General features: G+C 40.4%; 1 protein-coding gene across 4 annotated transcripts in view; it reads left to right on the plus strand.

Annotated features, from left to right (window-relative positions):
- Positions 1-6054: 6054 nt before the first annotated feature.
- LOC139418007 (glucocorticoid receptor) overlaps positions 6055-21019 on the plus strand; it is a 108962-nt gene continuing 93997 nt past the window's right edge. Inside the window, exons 1-2 of one of the 4 annotated variants that reach the window (XM_071167083.1) lie at positions 6055-7545; positions 12193-13283. In XM_071167083.1, the coding sequence (XP_071023184.1) occupies positions 12202-13283 (1082 nt within the window). In that variant the 5' untranslated portion in view covers positions 6055-7545; positions 12193-12201. The remainder of the gene's footprint in view (positions 7546-12192; positions 13284-21019) is intronic. The other 3 variants (XM_071167084.1, XM_071167085.1, XM_071167086.1) reach the window with 3 other exon arrangements.

Raw genomic sequence — 21019 nt, forward strand, 5'->3', positions numbered from 1 at the left:
AGGCTTTTGTCCAACGTTGCGAGCGCACCTGGAAGAGGGTCAGGTCTGCACTTTGCCGTTATAGGACGCAGACTGTGAGGGCTGCTAATAAGCGTAGAACTAAGAGTCCTAGATATTGTCGCGGTCAGAGAGTTTGGCTCTCCACTCAGAACCTTCCCCTTAAGACGGCTTCTCGCAAGTTGACCCCGCGGTTCATTGGTCCGTTCCGTATTTCTCGGGTCATTAATCCTGTCGCAGTTCGACTTCTTCTTCCGCGATACCTTCGTCGCGTCCACCCGGTCTTCCATGTCTCCTGCATCAAGCCCGTCCTTCGCGCCCCCGCTCGTCTTCCCCCCCCCCCCCCCATCCTTGTCGAGGGCGCACCCATCTACAGGGTCCGTAGAATTTTGGACATGCGTCCTCGGGGCCGTGGTCACCAGTACCTCGTAGATTGGGAGGGGTACGGTCCTGAGGAGAGGAGTTGGGTTCCCTCTCGGGACGTGCTGGACCGTGCGCTGATCGAGGATTTCCTCCGTTGCCGCCAGGTTTCCTCCTCGAGTGCGCCAGGAGGCGCTCGGTGAGTGGGGGGGTACTGTCATGTACTGTCATGTTGTGTCTTGTCTCTGTCCTTTCCCTTCACCCTGTCTCCCTCTGCTGGTCGTTGTTAGGTTACCTTTTCTCCCCCTCTTTCCCCCAGCTGTGCCTTGTCTCCTCCTAACCACCTCGTCACCCCTTTTCCCACCTGTTCCCTTTTTCCCTCTGATTAGTCCCCTATATCTCTCTCTGTTTTTGTTCCTGTCCTTGTCGGATTCTTGTTTGTTGTGTTTCATGCCTGAACCAGACTGTCGTCATGTTTGCTGTAACCTTGTCTTGTCCTGTCGGAATCTGCCGGTCCGTCTGAGCCTACCTATGTTTGGTAATTAAAGAAGCTCTGTTTAAGTTAATTCGCTTTTGGGTCCTCATTCACTCACCGTAACACAAGGATTGTAAGTCTTTGTTTCTTTTGATTGGTCAAAAAAAAAAATCAGTATTGGGCTGCCTGTCTAAACATAGCCACACAGACCACCATGGCATGTGTACAAAACATTAGGAATACATTCCTAATATTAGGTTGCACCGCCTTTTCCCCCTCAGAACAGCCTCGACTCATGGACTTTAACAGCTAGTTGGCGTTCAAAATTGCACGGATAAACGATTGGGCACAGTAGCTTGCTCGTTCTTCTGCAGCTTGCCTGCCAATACATACTTGTCCCAATACATGTTTGAACAACCGTGCCTGCCAATTTGATCATGCCAAAATACATTTGATTGAAAACTAAGGGTGTGATCGTAATTTGACTCCAGTGTGTCAGAGTGCGCTCTGGGCCATTCCTAAATTCAGAGTGTTGTCAGATTGTCTGTTAGTAAATTCAGTGTGCACACTGCACTATTCTGACACTGGACGAGAAGTAGGGTTGATCTGAGCTTTCCTCACAACAGCAGTCAAGCACCCAAGCTAACTGGCTGAAGTTGGCTAGCTACTTAATTTCAGAAACAAATGTGAGAATACCTGGCCATTTTACTCGCCCTAGTAGAGCTGCTTTATTAGGCTGTTTTCATGATATCTAGAGCGTTATTGACTAACTTCTTCTTTGATGATGTTGAATGGCGGTTGGCATCCAATAAATGTTGCATTACCGACCACTAACTAGACTGGAGTATCCTGTCGGGCTGTATCACAGCCTGGTACGGCAACTGCACCACCCCCAGTCGCAAGGCTCTACAGAGGGTGGTGCGGTCTGCAGCATCACCAGGGGCAAACTACCTACCCTCCATGACATACCTACGGCACCCGATGTCACAGGAAGGCCAAAAAGAGCATCAAGGACAACAACCACCTGAGCCACTGCCTGCTCACACCGCTATCATCCAGAAGGCAAGGTCAATACAGGTGCATCAAAGCTGGGACTATTATCGGCAATCTCAAGGCCTTCAGACTGCTAAACAGCAATCACTAACTCAGAGAGGCTGCTGCCTACATTGAGACACAATCACTGGAGACTTTAATAAATGGACCACTAGTCACTTTAAACAATGCCACTTTAAATCATTCCCCTTTAATAATGTTTACATATCTTACATTACTCATATGTATATACTGTATTTTATACCATATATTGCACCTTGCCTATGCCGCTCGGCCATCGCTCATCCATATATTTATATGTACTGTACATATTCTCATGCACCCCTTTAGATTTGTGTGTATTAGGTAGTTGTTGGGAAATTGTTAGATTGCTTGTTAGAAATTACTGCACTGTCGGAACTAGAAGCACAATCAACATCCTAATCAACTCTATGCGACTGAGATGTGTCACGCTGCATGAGGTAAATGGTGGTCACACCAGATACTGACTGGTGTTCTGATCCACGCACCTACCTTTACGGTATCTGAGACCAACAGATGCATATCTCTATTCCAAGTCTGGAAATCCATGGATTAGGGCCTAATACATTTATTTCAATTGACTGTTTTCCTTATATGAACTGTAAACTCAGTAAAATGTTGCATTTCTATTTTTGTTCCGTATAGCCTATTAGCCACATTATCACTGACTTGTGATCATTTCCCTTGCTAGTTGGATTGTATTGACCTTCACAGCTTAAATTACACTTGTCTGTTTTTGGCCAAAATCTTGAGTCATTGAATCTTAAACAGTGTCTCCCAACTGGGTGGAGGCAGAAAACAATGTACAAGGCCACCTGATAGCAATATTTGTTGTACTACCAAGATATGTTCTGGTGAATTATATTAATCATGCATTGAACTGCATCCATCTATTCTGCCAACAATGCCTTACTGCATATCATGGAATTTTGAGTAAAATAGAACCTATTTTTAAAACCTTGTATGAAGTTGGTTTTGTAGAATATTCTGGGAATTTGATATGACTGACTAGGATTGTGTTTGATTCATAGCTACCATGTTGGTGTCGTGTTGCTACCATGCTATGTTGGTGTCTTAAATCTCTCTTGTCGTGATGTGTGTTTTGTCCTATATTTTTTATCCTAGCCCTCGTCCCCGCAGGATGTCTTTTGGTAGGCCGTCATTGTAAATAAGAATTAGTTCTTAGCTGACTTGCCTAGTAAAATAAAGGTGAAATAAAATATTAAATAAATAGCTGCCAAGTAGTTTAAACGCTGTCAGTTCCACTTCAAAAGCAGAGTGTTTCCTGTCTGCTTTAGAACAGTGTGACCTCCCTGTGGGTGTGCGCATGCTCCTGCCTCTCCCAAGCCATTACTCCATCTTAATGAGCCATCCACATGCCCATGACACACCCGTCAACCCTAATCAAATTGTTTGCATGGAGCCCCGCGTCTGCCTCATCTCTCTCCTACACCCTGAACCCACCTCCCTAGCGCACCACCCCGCTTACTTCTCTCAAACAACAGCTGTAGAACCCGATGCTTTGTTTCTATTGACCGTTCACATCATATCTTTTTCAGAGCGGTTCTGATTGGTCAAAATACCAATTCGTGAAAAAGATCACAATTGGACTACCTGTCTAAACGCAGCCAAAAAGATAGCCTTGACATGTGTACAAAACATTAGGAATGCCTTCCTAATATTGAGCTGCGCCCCCTTTTTCATTCAGAACAGCCTAGACTCGTTGAGGCATGGACTCTACAAGGGTGTCGAAAGTGTTCCACAGGGATGCTGGCTGATGTTGACTCCAAGGCACAGTTGTGTCAAGTTGGCTGGATGTCCTTATGGTGGTAGACTATTCTTGATACACACGGGCAACTGTTGAGCTTGAAAAACCCAGCAGCGTTGCAGTTCTTGATACACTCAAACCAGTGCGCCTGGCACCTACCCCGTTCAAAGGCACTTAAATCTTTTGTTTTGCCCATTCACCTCCTGAATGTCACACATACACAATCCATGGCTTCGTCTTCTTCTTTTATGATATAATGGCGGCCCGCAATCTAACGTTAAAGGTGCATGCCGCCACCTACTGTGCTGGAGTGTGTTGTCAATCACAGTTAACAACATTTCGAGATCCTAACTCAGTACTTCTGAGAAAATAAAAAAGAGCCCTAATAACTTCTAATAGATCCTTCCCCTTCCCCAAAATCCCTTCCAAACCCCCAAACCCCATCCAACCTCAATAACCCTACACTTCAATCTTTCCCTCTCTTTAACATACTTACAACAATATAATAACACATGCTCCACCGTTTCATCAAACATACACTCCAGACACAAACCACTCACATGCTTGCCAACCAGAGGTAATGACGAGTTCAATGTACAATGTCCTAAGTGCAATCGAGCAAACACCACCTCTTCCTTCCTAATCTGACACTTGAATCTTGGTCCACCGACCTTTCTTTGGAGGGCATATAAAATGCCAGCCTTTGTGCTCAGAGTCCCATCGCTTCTGCTATACATGATCAAATTGGCTCCGATCTTATATTTGTCTTCACCTCTACCCAGTGGAACATTAATATCAATTCTCTTGTTTCAAAGCGCTTTTATCTAACTGGTCTACAATGCCATTCCCTCCCACACCCGAATGTGCTGGGACCCAGCAGAATCTCACTACTACACACATTCTCTCAATTCTCCATAATAACATTAATATCTCCAATAGTAGATCACACCTATTAGATTTACCAGATGATAAACTATTCAATACAGACAAAGAATAATTCTAACAGGTTCTAATTCTAACATGTATGTCCTCCACCCACTGTAGGGCAACTATTATCGGCAACAGTTCAACTGAGTATACTGACAGTTCATCTGTTAGTCTTCTACATATCTGCAGATCAAATCCAGGAAGGTAAACACCTGCTCCTGTGCTCCAATATCTGGGTCCTTGGATCCATCTGGAAAAAGTGGTAAAAAAGCATAAAAACTTCAACCAAATTAATTGTCAACCAGTTTCCTTATATCACTGACTTCTGACCAATCTTTCCTTTTTCTTTACCAAGATTAGATCCAATCCATGTCTTAGTTTTCTCAAAGTTTAAAAAGCCTTCTTTAACCTGTCTCCTCCCCTTCATCTTCACTAATTGAAGTGGATATAACAAGTGACATCAATAAGAGCTTTCACCTTGCTTCAACTGATGTCCTGGAAAGAGCAGGTGTTCCTAATGTTTTGTACACTTGGTGTATGCATCCTGAATGATGCAGTTCATCTTTAGCCCTTTGGGACCTCATTCAGCCTTTTTAATGTACGTGTTGTGGGAAATTATGAGTAGTTTATTTTGATAAACATATTTTAGTATGACTAATTTCAAGTTGTTGAGAGGTCACAGCACAGCTGCCAACATTTCCAGTACTGTTCACCACAGATCTTTATGGTGATACAGTTCCACCTACAGTGTCCCTAAATGACTGTGGTGTGTCGATTTACTAATTAAGTAAAAACTTCCTCAGACTAGATTAGTCAATTAATTGCCAAGATGCATAATCCACAAGCTTTCAATATTACAAATGGTTAATGTGAGTTTCCATGCACGAACAGAGCAGCCTACCATGTATGAGCACTTTATAAATGAAGTAACCATCGTTACTATTGTCATTAAAATTAAGGCCTTTTAGTAGGGTGTAGGCAGTACAATTCTGATCTTTGCCCAATTATTGGGAAAATATCTGTTTTGATTAGTCAAGACACCAATTAGGGGCAAAAGATCAGAATTGGGCTGTGACACGCTGATTACGTTTAGACAGGCAGTCCAATTCTGATATTTTTTTTCCATGAATTGGTCTTTTGAACAATCACATCAGATATTTTTACATTGCATCTTTTTCAGAGCTGATCTGATTGGTCAAAAGACCAATTAGTAAAAAATAATGTAAGAATTGGGCTCCCTGTCTAAACACAGCCATACAAACCTTTGCCTATCAAGGATGTTACTGTACATGTATAGTTAAATGTACTGTTATTTTGTATAATTAGGCTAATCTAGACAAGTTCCTCAAAGTTTAAATATTAATGGAAGACAGTCATTGCATTCATCAACCTACATGCTAATTAATTGGATTATTGTTACTTTATAGACGCGAAGATGCCTTCTTTTCTCTTCAGTGTTATGAATCATTGGCATACATGAGAGCCTCTCTCTGCGCATGTTTGTTCTTAGTAAATTAGTCCGTTTTTTTTTTACGGGCGGTTCAAAGTCTCGCAATAATATTATGTTTGAATGAAGACATCGCGTTTATCGAATATTGTATTTCACCGAATCGGATACATTTTTTTCCAGATATGTAGATACTCTTTCTGAGCAGAGCGAAGGGAAACGGCGTTCCAGAGCCAGCTGTCATATGTGTTTATTTCCAGAGAGGTCGGTGGCTGTCAACGTGCCTTTCTTCCGTCTATCTACGGACTGTGCTGCGCCATTGAAATTCTGCACGTCAGGCACAATTTGCCGTGCTTTGGCTTGATGTTCGCAAAATTGTGACAAATTTTGTCCGCGTTTTTAGTTTGTAATTTAGATAGCTGCCTTCACATACTGCAGTGTCGCGTGGAACGCGCGTCGAGGACGTAGTCTAGAAAGTTTCCTTGTATTTTAATTCAGTGGGACGCGCTTCGTTTGTACTTTTTTAAAATGTTTTATCGTACTTGTTGGTTAGGCACGGTCTTCGCAATGGGTTGTCATTCGTAAATTACATTTTATACTTTGTGGGCTCAACTTTGTTTGTTTTTTTACTCACTCAGTCGTGTGTTATAACTAGCAATTATTGACAAACGTTAATAAAAAAGTTAGCGTTTTGAAAGGTAGTTACGTAACGTTAGCTAGCTGCCATTGTGTGGGCGAGTTTGGCGAAACTTGTGAAAGCGAGGTAACGTTGCAAGTAATCGAACAAACTTTAAAAACGTGTGTTTAAAAAAAAAAATCTTTTCTTTTCAAGTTTGCTTGTTTACTTGATAAGTTTATTATCTCTAAATTGATTCGATAGTCAAGTGGACGTGTGTTTTTGACAGATTTTTCGAGTTCAGTCCTGTTTGTCTTTAGAGGGGCGTTTACCCTGAAGTGTCAAACTAGCTGCCCGGACTCAGTTTGCTACATGTATGTGCACAAGCTAATATGTAGCTAGCTATGATATTATTTAACGGTCAATGATTGTTCTAACGTTATTGTACTGCATCATAGCAAGCTTTTGGTAATGTCAATGCTTATATTCTCCTTGAATTTTTATAGCGAATTCATGTTTTCTTGTGCTTAATGTCTGATTTACATCTAGCTAGCAAGCTGAATTCGGTGCATTGCTAGCAAACGTACATGGCTAATTTTGACGGCAGCTACTTTCTTTTAATGTTTGACATCCCCAGATATTTAGATTTGTTAGATTAAGTGATCAGGGGAATAACAGCGCACGAAATGGCTATGTCAAGGGTTTTTAACTAGCTAACGTTTGCTATATTTCCGTCTCGCGTGGAAAGTAGAAAGCCATTCAGCTAACGTTGCACGATAAATATTGGCTTTGAAGACTGTTCGGAAACCGTAGATCTCATAATTCCAGCAAACTCGAACTGGAGATGAACTAGCTTGGAAAACTCCCAAGTTTTGATACAGGTAACATTAGCTAGTCATGTAATCAAATGTGTCTTTTGATTGCATCTTATTTGTTGTATTTAAAAAATAAAAAAAAAGTGATCTTAAATTATTAAACTAGTTATATCTGCCTGCCATGCATCCTGTATATAACGTTACAGCATAAGTTTAGCATGTATTTTATTGTGGAATAATTTAGCTATAAGGTAGTGTGATCCCTGTGCTATTGCTTCTGTAGTTCGACGCCCACCATATCAGTGTAAAATGAGGCGACTCAGTGCTGTTAGAGCATTATATCACTGTCGACCCCTGAGCCCATTGATGATTTCATTAGCCATACTAGCTAAGCTTAATAGACGTACTTTTGTTTTTAATTAAGGTCTGATAATCACTTTCTCCTGTTTGACTTGATGCAATTGCCGGTCGCAGCCAACAGGTTGCACCACTGCGGCGCTTCGTTTAGCTAGTACAAATGGACATTACTGTGATACACTAAACCGTTTTTGCGCCCAATCACAGACGGCCAGATAAATGTTAAAGCCAGAGCGCTCCATTTTATTTGTAGCTAAATTACACTTGTATTCTGATTTTTGTTTTGTTTTATGTAGAATGTGAGATTCTAAGATCAATCAATAATAACGGCTATGGACATAAGAGATGATGTGCCGCTGGTATAAAAATAGTGATTGAACTGAACGAGGATGTTTAGTTAAAGGTAACGTTTTCAGATGAAATATAAACATTAAATGAGCGAACATCAAATCCGAGAACAACATACTTTCTGTTATGTATAGATACAGTGCCCTCCGTAATTATTACAGATACAGCGAAGCATTTAAAAAAAATATTTATTTGGCTCAATATACTCAAGGTTTGGAGTTAAAATCAAACAATGACTATGAGGTTAAAGTGCAGACTCATCCATATCGTGTGAACCGTTTAGAAATTACAGTACTTTTTGTACGTAGTCCATTTTAGGGGACAAAAGGTATTGTGACACATTCACTTAAATGTTTATTAAAGTAATAAGTTAAATATTTGGTGCCATATTCCTAGCTCACTATGACTACATCAAGCTTGTGACAACACATTTGTTGGATGAATTTGCTGTTTGTTTTGGTTGTTTCAGATAATTTTGTGCCCAATTAGAAATTAATGGTAAATAATGTATTGTCTTTTTGGAGTCACTTTTATTGTACATAAGAATAAATGTTTCTAAACACTTCTATATTCATGTGGATGCTACCATGATCAAAGATAATACTGAATGAATCATGAATAATTATGAGTGAGAAAAAAAAATATCATACCTGAGAAAAATGCAAACCTCTATTGTAATGGTGAGAGGTTAGCATGTCTTGGGGGTATGATATTTGTGCGTCTAACTTTCTCACTCATCATTATTCATGATTCATTCAGGATTTTCCATAATCATGGTAGCATCCTACACTAATGTAGAAATGGTTAGAAACATATTCTTATTTACAATAAAAATGCCAGTACATTATTTTCCATTAATTTTTATTAGGCACAAAATAAACACAACCAAAATAAACATTTGTGGCATTACAAGCTCAATGTAGTCATTGCATGCTATGAATGTGGGACCAAACACTTTTGACTAATTTAATACATATATGTGAATTTGTCCCAATTAATCTTGGTCACCTAAAATGGGGAGCCGATGTTCAAAAACGGTTCACTCAATATGGATGAAAATACCCTCAAATTAAAGCTAACAGTGTGCACTTTAACCTCAGTCATGGTTTGATTTCAAATCAACATTTTTGGAGTATAGAGCCATAGGAAGAGTTCGATAGGCTCTACATTCATTTAGAATGCTTCACAAGGCAACAACAACATATTCTAAGTCAGCTATCCAACCTACAAGAAAATGATAGGGGATACCTAGTCATTTGCACAACTGAATGCATTCGTTCAACCAAAATGTCTTACGCATTTAACACAACCTCTCCGAATCAGAGATGTGCGTGGGCTGCCTTAATCGACATCCATGTCATCGGTGCCCTGGGAGCAGTTGTTGAGGAATAACTGCCTTGCTCAAGGGCAGAACGGAAGATCATTCTTTTCACCTTTCGGTAACAGGCCCAACACTCCGCTAGGCTATCTGCTTAAAGTAAGATTGAGTGTTCAGAGTGACCTGCTTAAGAAAAATAGCCATTCTTTAATAACCACAGTGAATAGGCATAATATATCAGTTAGCTTGTTACAGTCACAGCGAACATTATTGAAGAAATAGCATTAAGTATGATATATGTCTGATATATTTTCAATGGTTATGGGGGAAAAGCATTTAGCAATGTTTGAATTTAAGCTAGTTGAAGGTCATGCTAAGTTATGTATTCTAGTAAAGGGGTCCTTCTTTAAAATACAGGCAAAGCCTGGGAATGCCAGTCTGAAGACTTGCACTTGGCATGCTTCCAATCTGTGACTTTCTGTTTATCACCGTTTTTGTTATTAGATATAAAAAAAGAAATTGAACCTTTATTTAACTAGGCAAGTCAGTTAAGAACAAATTCTTATTTACAATGACGGCCAAACCCGGACAATGCTGGGCCAACTGTGTGCCGCTCTATGGGACTCCCAGTTATGGCCGGTTGTGATACCGTATTAAGGTTAACACTCTTTCAAAGTTCTACATTATAGCCTACACCTCTGTTTTCAGGATTCGAGGTCTTTTTACTAGTTTATTGGTAGCCATCTTGACAGTAAAAACCCATGTAGCTACAACATTGCAGTATTGTCCCCAACTATTAAATCGGGGAGGGGACTGTGGATCGGTCTGTGTCCGTTCATTAGTCAGACGCGATATTTGACAGCACTTGCCTGATTTTGAGGAAACTTAGGTGAATGATGCATCTTGCCATAGATCTGGGATTTAAAAAAAAAAATACTCTGATTGGCCCAAGGCGGGAGCTTTAGTAATTCAATCAAATCAAAGTTTATTTGTAACGCGTGTAGAGTACAACAGGTATTTCACCTTACTGTCAAAGGCTTACATACAGGCCCTAACCAACAGTGTGATTTTTAAGTAAAAAAAATAGGCATTAGGTGAACAATGGATAAGTAAAGAAATAAAAACAACAGTGAAAAATAACAGAAGCGAGGCTATAAACAGGCACCGGTAAGTCAGGCTAATTGAGGTAGTATGTACATGTAGGTATGGTTAAAGTGACTATACATATATGATTAACAGAGAGTAGCAATAGCGTAAAGGTGGGGTGGCGGACAATGCAAATAGTCCGTGTAGCCATTTGATTACTTGTTCAGGAGTCTTATAGCTTGGGGGTAAAAGCTGTTGAGAAGCCTTTTGGTCCTAGACATGGTGCTCCGGTACCGCTTGCCATGCGGTAGTAGAGAGAACAGTCTATAACTAGGGTGGCTGGGGTCTTTGACACTTTTTAGGGTCTTCCTCTTCCACTGCCTGGTGTAGAGGTCCTGGATGGCAGGCAGCTTTGCCCCAGTGATGTACTGGGCCGTACGCACTACCCTCTGTAGTGCCTTGCGGACGGAGGCCGAGCAGGTGCCGTACCAGGCAGTGATGCAACCAGCCAGGATGCTCTTGATGTTACAGCTGTAGAACCTTTTGAGGATCTGAGGACCCATGCCAAATCTTTGAAGTTTCCTGAGGGAGAATAGGCTTTGTCATGCCCTCTTCACAAACTGTCTTGGTGTGTTTGGACCATTCTAGTTTGTTGGTAATGTGGACACCAAGGAACCTGAAGCTCTCAACCTGCTCCATTACAGCCCCGTTGATGAGAACGATGGCATGCTCAGTCCTCCTTTTCCTGTAGTCCACAATCATCTCCTTTGTCTTGATTATGTTGAGGGATAGGTTGTTATTCTGGCACCACCCGTCCAGGTCTCTGACCACCTCCCTATAGGCTGTCTCGTCATTGTTGGTGTTCAGGCCTACCACTGTTGTGTCGTCGGCAAATTTAATGATTGGGTTGGAGCTGTGCCTGGCCATGCAGTCGTTGGTGAACTGGAGGGGACTGAGCACGCACCCCTGTGGGGCTCCAGTAATTAACTGAAATTTGTGAGTCACACCAGAGAGGAAGAGGCAAAGCGAGAGGGGTAACTGGGCCCAAATCTGTCTTCTCCTGCAGGAGGTGTTTATATCACTTAAAATCTGAGTTGTGTACTTTATTTTTGAGTTGTGCCTGTTGTTCACATGCTTATCTGCCCTCCCATTGGATAGAATAGTTACACCTGATCTTGCCTCCTACCTTCCATATTTGAAGACATTTCTTGTTATTGTTAGAGCTGCCACTTGAGTATCTTGTCAAGATAATGGATAATCTTGGTCACACACAATAACTGAAATTTGTTAGTCATGTGATATCTCAATTGGCACAAAGGTAGAAACTGCATCATTCGTGCGGGATGACATGTTTACTGTTGCTGTCATATTAAGTCAGTCACGAAGCCAACAGAGGTGTGATCATATTGTGGTTTAGAGATTTAAATTATTGCATTGTATAGGAACATTTGTAAATAACACAGTACCCATTTCTATTCAGACATGTTTTATTTTTTTATACCTATAACGTTGGTGTGCATTTGAATTATAATTCTGTTGGTTTTATGAATTTAATTACAAGCATTTTCTAAACCAGTGCTTGCATTCCTCTGTGTGTCAAACAGGATCAAGATATGGATCCAGGTGGACTGAAACACAGCAAGGACAAGGGCTTGGCTTTCGGTAAACTCTCAGAGAGCAGTGTAGACGGAAGCTTCTCGGGTGACACAGGTGGTTCCAAGTCCACCACATCAACCTCCCTGATGCATCTGCCAGGCTCCAGACCCCAGCCACCAGCCAGAGACTCCGCCAACGGACTGAATGTCACTACGACTCAGATGGAGCTCTCCACAGGGGGACTCACTATAGAGGAGGCTGAAGTGAAGGTAATGGAGAAGGCCCTTAGAATGCAGCAGCCACAGAAATCGCAGCAGAACCAACAGCTGTTTGAGAACTTTGCTCTGTTGGAGGCGAGTATTGCAGATTTGAATCGATCCAACACCCCAGGGAGCTCTGTATTTGGACGCCCTCATGACCTTTTCTCTCTGAAAACGGAGAACTTCTCACCCATGGATAAAGACAGGCTTGACATGGGGTCAGTCAGCTTTGGACAGTCACAGAAGGACTTGGATGTCAACGAGAGGCTCCTTGGCGACAATACAATGGACATTCTGCAGGATTTGGACTTGCATGGCTCTCTGTCTGACCTGAATGAGTTTTATGTGTCTGACGAGGCTGCTTTCCTTTCCTCCCTGTCAGTGGAGGATGTCCTGCTCGAGGACGGCAACATGGAAACCAAGCCCATAGACTGTAGCAATGGGGGAAACTGTACAAATGTGGACAGCGCGGACCCGCAGAAGCAGCTTCTGGAGCCAGGTGTCTCCATGCCTGTCATCAAGACGGAGGAGGATGCTGACACCTCCTTCATCCAACTTTGCACCCCAGGGGTCATCAAGCAAGAGAATGATCGTCGGAGCTATTGTCAGATATCCAGCCTGGACTTGCCTAGTACCCACAACTCGGCGGGCTCCATCAGCGGGCCGAGTTACCCCTATGGAGCAAACACCTCGACGGCAGTGAGTCTTCAGCAGGATCAGAAGCCTGTCTTTGGCCTGTATCCCCCACTGCCCTCGGTCAGTGACAGCTGGAACAGAGGCAACGGATACGCGACTGGATCAGGGATGTCGAGCTCATCTTTTCCTGTCGGCTTCAGCAGGTAGGTTACTCATGACCCATGGATTTAATCTAGGCGATTGTGCACTTTTGAATGGTTAATGATTTATGAATAAGTATGGATTTTAAGAATATAAATAGATTTTTATTTCAACATTCGACATCCCTGAATCTGTTCTTTTAGAGATGCCTTTGTATGCCATGATAATTGTCTTAACCTGTTTGGTGCATTACATTAATCACGTGTTAGTTTTATACAGATTTTTTTTCGGTTCAGTTTCACACAATTCCAAGCTTTGTTGCTTAGTCTATTATAAAAAGGAAAGCACGGAATGCCTCTGAAGGAGACATGCTACTTTTTTTTCCTTTTTTTTTTCAAGCTCTGAACTTGTTGCATGCCGTTGCTTTCTTGCAAATGCACTCATTTATTAATGAATCGAGTAGGCAGGGTGTGTTGTCAGTCGGGAGGCCACATGTACAGAACTGTTTTGCTCTGTTGCTTTGCTGTCTCAGACCTTTTTTTCAGCACAAACACATCAGCCCCTCCGAGTTCTCCTTGCTCCACCCAGAATTTGAGTCCTTGGCCTTTGCTACTCTTAAAGGCTCTGCATGGTCAATCCGTCCACTGCAGTGGCCCTACAGCATTTACGGTGATACGTCCTCTACAGAAGTCGCGCATAAAGCTGTTGCGCAAAGCTGTCGTCAAGGAATTAAGTTTGTGTTTATACCCCCACCTACCATCGACCAACCATGTCAATGCGTAGCTATATGGAGCCCTCCGCATTTGTTACAAAATCTGAGAGGTGCATGTTGACACGGTACGTAGCTTGATTTGGCTTCTGCACACCCTCCATACGAAGCCTCCGGCCACATTTAACGGATCAAGCATAAATTGTCTTTCACTGTGTATCAGGAGCATTGATACTGGGGGAGGACGGATGCGACAGTACATAACTGCACATTTATTGACTGTATGTACAACAGCAGAGGCTAGAATTTAAAGGGTAATATGTCATTGCTCATTAAGCACTTGAGCAAACAAGTATATTTAGCTTCTGTGCTGTGTTTGCTCAAGCTGCTGCTCTTTCAGAGATTTAAAATGGACACAATTAGTTTTGACTTGCTGTTTTTGTATCGCGCTCTCATCATATGTCACAATGTGAGGGCTCATGGTACGTTTGTCAGAATATCTTTAAAACAGCTTTTCTTAAAATATGGGTCTGCGGCCATTAATGGTGGGTCGTGATGTCAGCATAAATGTATGATTATTTAATTAATTACTACTATCCACAAGCTCTTAATACGCACACATCTTCATGAAATGCAAATACAGCGATGAGTTTCTCTCTTGGTTTCATACAAACTTTTGAGAAATAATGAGGAGTGCCCACAATGTGTTTGGTGTGGGGGAAGTGCTCAAAACAAACAAATTAAAATGACATGTCCTTACCAAATATCTACAGCAGGGCAGTAAACCCAGGGAGTTCTTTCAGAACAGGGCATAATTTAATTTTCATTTTGAAATGTTTTATTTAAATGAAACCTTTAATTTAACTAGGCAAGTCTGTTAAGAACAAGCTCTTATTTACAATGACTGCCTACCGGGGAACAGTGAGTAGCTCAGGGATTCGATCCAGCAACCTTTCGGTTACTGGCCCAGCGCTCTAGCAAGGCATTGTTGTCATTTTATAATGGGTGATAAGCAGAAGTAAGGGAGTACGATCTCTCATAGTAGTAGCTGTGTGTTTCTCTTTCAAACAATCCCCTTGTACACAGCTAATAGCTAGCTAGTAATGCTAGCCAAAGCAAGCTTGCTAGCTATTGATAACAGTACATATGAAGTAACAGTACTTTTGAAGATTAAAAATGATCAGGCCTCTTGTACATCTTACTGTAGAAATAATTGTTGAAAACAAGTTTTTGCTGGTAAAATACAAGTAATACTTTTTATTCTGAACTGGAATAACTGTTTGAAGCAAGATGCTTTTTGAGGCATACACACTTACACAGTTCTAGGTGTCTTTTCTACAGCAGGAAGCGGTCTGACTGACTGTTCTAATCCAGTTTGGCACCACATACCTGCGAGTCAGTGTTCTCAACTGGCGTACTTAAAAAAACAAGTACAGAAACCATCTCAATGCTGAGCATGACCTCAGTGTTGCACTGTCATACTGAGCCCAGAATAGACATGCTTGTTGAAAACTTCAACCAGCCACACACCTCTCATTAGGACTGTGTGTGTTTTCTGGTCTACATCTGTGATGTGATCAATCAGTTTGTTCTACTTCAAAGTGAAAATCATTTCTTCTATTTTAACAGCAACAGTTTCAACCTAGACAGATATTTAAGTGTTTTTTTCCCCCATTTAAAAAAAACCTCTCTTTATATGGATATTTCATTTTTGTATTTGTTTTAGGCATTTGGGCATTGAAATGTACCGATCGTATGGTTGCATGTTTAACTAAGCATGTATCCCAGGAACACACAGAATTTGTCATTTGGGTCCCAGGCTGAAAAAGTTTAAGAACCCCCTGCTCTAAGATTTACACCCCTTTTTATATATTTTTTAAATATTGGGTTTTGTCCTAAGCTAACAGAGTATTTGGTTCTCAGTGAAATGTTTGGAGATGGGCATTTTCTCTGAGTTCATAGGGAGTACAGTCCTGCAACAGGCTTTCCCATCGAAAGGAATTTCTACATATATTGCGAAATTATCAACAGTTTGTTAATAAGCAAGACACAGTTGACTAATTTTTCCTATTGCCTCAGACATTTGACATATCTCCAATGTGATTTTCGAAATGGCCTATAATTGGATTTTAAAGGGAAAATGTGGGGATTAGTGCATCCTTTTTTGGACTGAAATTAATGTTTAGGCATAATATTGCATTCTTCCAGATGAAATGTTTCTGAGTGGGTGTGTTTTTAATATTAATTTTATTTAAAAAAACATTTTTTTTTAAAATTTTTTTTAAACAGTTTGAGCAAGTATGAAAGATGGATTGACAATTTTATGTCTGCTTTCCTTTCTACTGTTATTTTACTGGTGCTCTTGAAATGTGTTTTATTTATTACCTAACACTTATTTTCCTCCTCACTGCAGCGAAAAGGCAGCACAGCAAGTTTTTATTGCGCTGTCTGTGCTGAAGCTTGTGACAATTTCAGCCATTTAGTTTCTTGTTTCTGGCTTAATTTCTTTTACCGAAATCCATAATTTGTTAATGAGTAACGTTCCTTATTCCCTCAACTCTTGCTGTCTTTACGTGAAACATGTAAGCATCACATGCATGTGACCAATAGGGCCTGGGTTCTCCTAATGCAAGACAATGCTAGACCTCATGTGGCTGGAGTGTGTCAGCAGTTCCTGCAAGAGGAAGGCATTGATGCTATGGACTGGCCCGCCCGTTCCCCAGACCTGAATCCAATTGAGCACATCTCCCTCAGGAGACCATCCGCCACCTCATCAGGAGCATGCCCAGGCATTGTAGGGAGGTCATACAGGCACGTGGAGGCCACACACACTACTGAGCCTCATTTTGACTTGTTTTAAGGACATTACATCAACGTTGGATCAGCCTGTAGTGTAGTTTTCCACTTAGATTTTGAGTGTGACTCCAAATCCAGACCTCCATGGATTGATACATTTCCATTGATAATTTGTGTGATTTTGTTGTAAAGAAAAAAGTATTTAATAAGAATATTTCATTCATTCAGATCTAGGATGTGTTATTTTAGTGTTCCCTTTATTTTTTTGAGCAGTGTATATAGTAACCTGTGTATACATGTATGTATGTATGTATGTATGTATGTATGTATGTATGTATGTATGTATGACTATTTGGAACAGTGTAAACAGCACTAAATAAGTGCACCGGAGAGTCTGGTCTAATGAGAAAAACAAGGTATATAACACCTTTATTACAGCAGACTGAGCAGTTGCATGCATTTGTGAATTGCTTTATATTTATTGTTTAGGCTAATTATTCAAAGCTCCCTTTTGTTAAACTAAAATGCTTGATTGCATTTCAAAGCAGGAATGTCTCCTATGCTGTGAGATGGCATGAACAAATTAATCATTGATACAGTATATTGAAATATAGGCCTAAGTTATAGTATTAAAAATAAACAGAACGTGGTCTTAGGCCTACAGCTCGATGGTGGTTATACAAGGATACTATACAAAGCTTACTAATGACAAAATTAATTTATTATGATTGTAACAATACGAAGGAGATTAAGAAAAGAGGTTATGGGAGCGAGAGTTGCGTACATATGTGACAAACCTGTGCTGTTAGATTATATTTATTTTTCTGCTTGTTTGGAGTAGTGTAAACATTGCTTAATAAATTATAAGTAACACCAGTCTGTTCTAACACTTAAAAAACAACAACAATTGCAGCCTTGGCTTGGTGCTCACGGAATCAGTAGGCTATTAAACACATTTAAACAGGCAACAGAAGTAAGATCTGTCTTCTTTCTGCAGATATGGATTATTTATAAAGACAGTTAACATTCTATTGTCGTCCAACATCAAATTTGACGTTATGAAAAAGTATTAAACACAAAAACGACAGGCTGGATGACATCAGCAGTCTGGTGGTCCAAAATAGTATAACGGGTTTATTGGCGTTTAAAATATACTACATTTTTTAAAACGGATTGACACACACTAATCTAGCAAACCAGGCAACTTAAAGCAACTTTCTGAACAATATTTTGGTTTGTTTCTAGCTAGTTAGCTAGCTAACATGAAGTTAGCTGGCCAGCCAGTTCACATAATGTCCATGTCCTATAGCTGACAACGTCTTAACTTTTTAGTGGATTTGTATTCATTATTACAGGAAAATAAACTGAAAACAAGGTCATTATTTACACGTTAATGGCTAGCTAATTACAGAAAATAGCTTTCGGTTGTGAGTGTGATGAAATAAAAGCAGGGTGTTCTACCAGATAATTTTAGAACCTGGGCACTGTCTCGTTGGCCTAGCATTATATCCTAATTTGACTTTGGTGCAGGTCATGTTGTTCACATTACCGTTTCATAAACACACACTACATCAAATGTGACAAATAATCTTTGATTCCATGCGCAGGATACAGAAGGTGTAAACAGTACAGTGAAAGGGTTACTTGCATACCTAGCTTGCTAAACAATGAACCATAATCCCAGCTCATAATGAACTACCCTGTATGAATCTACAGGTAGCTAATGCTAACCACCAATTAGGTTCAATGTTAGCTAGCCAACATTAGGCTATAACTAGCCATGCAATGGCTCTGAGATACAAATAATATTACTACACAGATCATACATGTAACGTTAGCGTGCCAGCCAGCTAACGTTAGCTAGCATAGCTAGCTATACTTTCTGACCAAATTAGAAACTTATCTCAAAAATGTAGCGAGCTAGACTCTTACCCGTATACATGGATGAATGTTTCTCCTCTGTCACAAATGCCATGGTTGCCCTTAGTTTGAAGATGAAATCTGTAGAGAGGTGTTTTATACACCAGCTTTCTGTGTTCTTTTTTGACTCCCTCCGCATTTGCAATCAAACATCTGAATTTTTGCCATCTCCTTAGCGATCACACTGCTTTTCTTTAAAAAAATAGCTGCGTCAGAAAGGATTACCTACACATACTGAGCAGCTCATGCTATAGACAGAAGCATGCTACATGGCAGACCAATCTGAACATCTCTTGGAATGTCCAGCCCATCATTATCTCAGCCAATCATGACTAACGGGAAGGTTCCTGTCTTTCCGTGGCTTAACCAACTAGGCTCTTGATTTTATTTGTATTTACATGTGCCAAACAAGTTTAAGGCTCATGAAAGTTTACATATTCCAGAAGGCATTTCTACCAAAAGTGCATTTTTAATAAAAAAATCTATAAAAATGAAGTTGAAATGCCTCTGTCAAATACTCCTGTCAAGTAGAGACGCTCGACATACGACTAGTTTCCTTAAACTAGTCACATTTAACAGTTAGGCTATTGATTTATAGACGTAATTAAATTAGGGTTTCTTCTCTCAATTTTCATGTACAATTAGGCTAAGGCAAGGACTGTTTCCTTGTCTCTGCTGCTGCTGCCTCTGCCGCATTGTTCTCAATTCCGATATGCTTGTTAACTTTACTGTTATGCATATAGCAACATAGGGAATGGTTCTATGATTCTTTCAGCACCGCAGACAGCGTCTGTATCCAACGTCGGAGAAAGCGCATTTGTTGCACCATTATTTTTACATAAAATAACCATATACAATTTCAGTATCATGTCTTAGATTGATGGATTGTGCCATGCCCTTGCAATGGATATGTACTCTGAGACCGGTGAAAATCAGTCAGGTGTCTTGTGCTGCATAATTAAAAATATATATATAATTGCGACTGCTCGACTAAAATAATCTGTCATCCAACAGCCTATCGACCAGTGACTAAATGGGGTCAGCCTTAGACTGGCTCAAATGTCCTGGGGAACTACATTATGAAGCTTACTTTATCTACAAATATTCAAATAATACAAAGTAAAACAACTTAAAAATAAATAGTTTTGACAGTATTGAAAAACCATTCCGTGGCTATTTCCATGTAGCCCGGTATACCGCCCAAGCCTAATGGCAATTTATTTCCACTAAAATACGCAAATTAACCTGTAGACCAGGGATCATCAACTAGATTCAGCCGCAGGCCAATTATTTTCTTGAAGGAATGGTCAGGGGGCCAGAACATTACAAATCATTTGTAGACTGTAAATTGACCACAAGAAGCCCAAATGGATATAATATTTGACAAAAATATCAAACATAATAATTTCAAATCACTTTTGTTTTTTTAGTAATAAAAATGTAACATTTACTAAAACTGGGGGGGGCAAATAAAATCACCCATGGGCCACATTTTGACCGGTTGTGTACATGGAACACTGGTCACTTTTAACTTCTCTAGGGTAGGGGGCAGCATTTGGAATTTTGGATGAAAAGCGTGCCCAAATTAAACTGCCTTCTACTCAGGCCCAGAAGATATGCATAGCCTATAATTGGTAGATTTGGAATGAAAACACTCAAGTTTCCAAAACTGTTAAAATAGTGTCTGTATTACAGAACTGATTTGGCAGGTGAAAACCTGAGAAAAATCCATTCAGGAAGTAGGTAGTTTGTAGTTTTCTATTCAAACCGTATCCATTGACTTTGGACTCAAATTGTAGTTCCTATGCCTTCCACTAGATGTCCACAGTCTTTAGAAATAGTTTCAGGCTTGTATTCTGAAAAATGAGGGAGTAAGAGCAGTCTGAATGAGTGGACCCTGCTGTGTCACAGAGCTTTTTCATGCGCACGACCGAGAGAGTGCCTTTCTTGTTTACCTTTTATATTGACGACGTGCTTGTCCGGGTTGAAATATTATCGATTGTTTAGGCTAAAAACAACCTGAGGATTGAATATAAACATCGTTTGACATGTTTCTATGAACTTTACGGATACAATTTGGATTTTTTGTCTGCCTGTTGTGACTGCGTTTGAGCCCGTGGATTACTGAAAACGCGAGAACAAAACTGAGGTTTTCGGATATAAAGAGACTTTATCGAACAAAAGGAACATTTATTGAATAAATGAATGTCTTCTGAGGGCAACCATATGAAGATCATCAAAGGTAAGTGATTAATTTTATCTCTATTTCTGACTTGTGTAACTCTTCTACTTGGCTGGTTACTGTTTGTAATGATTTGTCTGCTGGGCTATGTTCTCAAATAATTGTAAGGCGTCCCACACCCTAGAGAAGTT

The sequence above is a fragment of the Oncorhynchus clarkii genome, chromosome 10, assembly GCF_045791955.1.
Source record: "Oncorhynchus clarkii lewisi isolate Uvic-CL-2024 chromosome 10, UVic_Ocla_1.0, whole genome shotgun sequence".
NCBI lineage: Eukaryota > Metazoa > Chordata > Actinopteri > Salmoniformes > Salmonidae > Oncorhynchus > Oncorhynchus clarkii.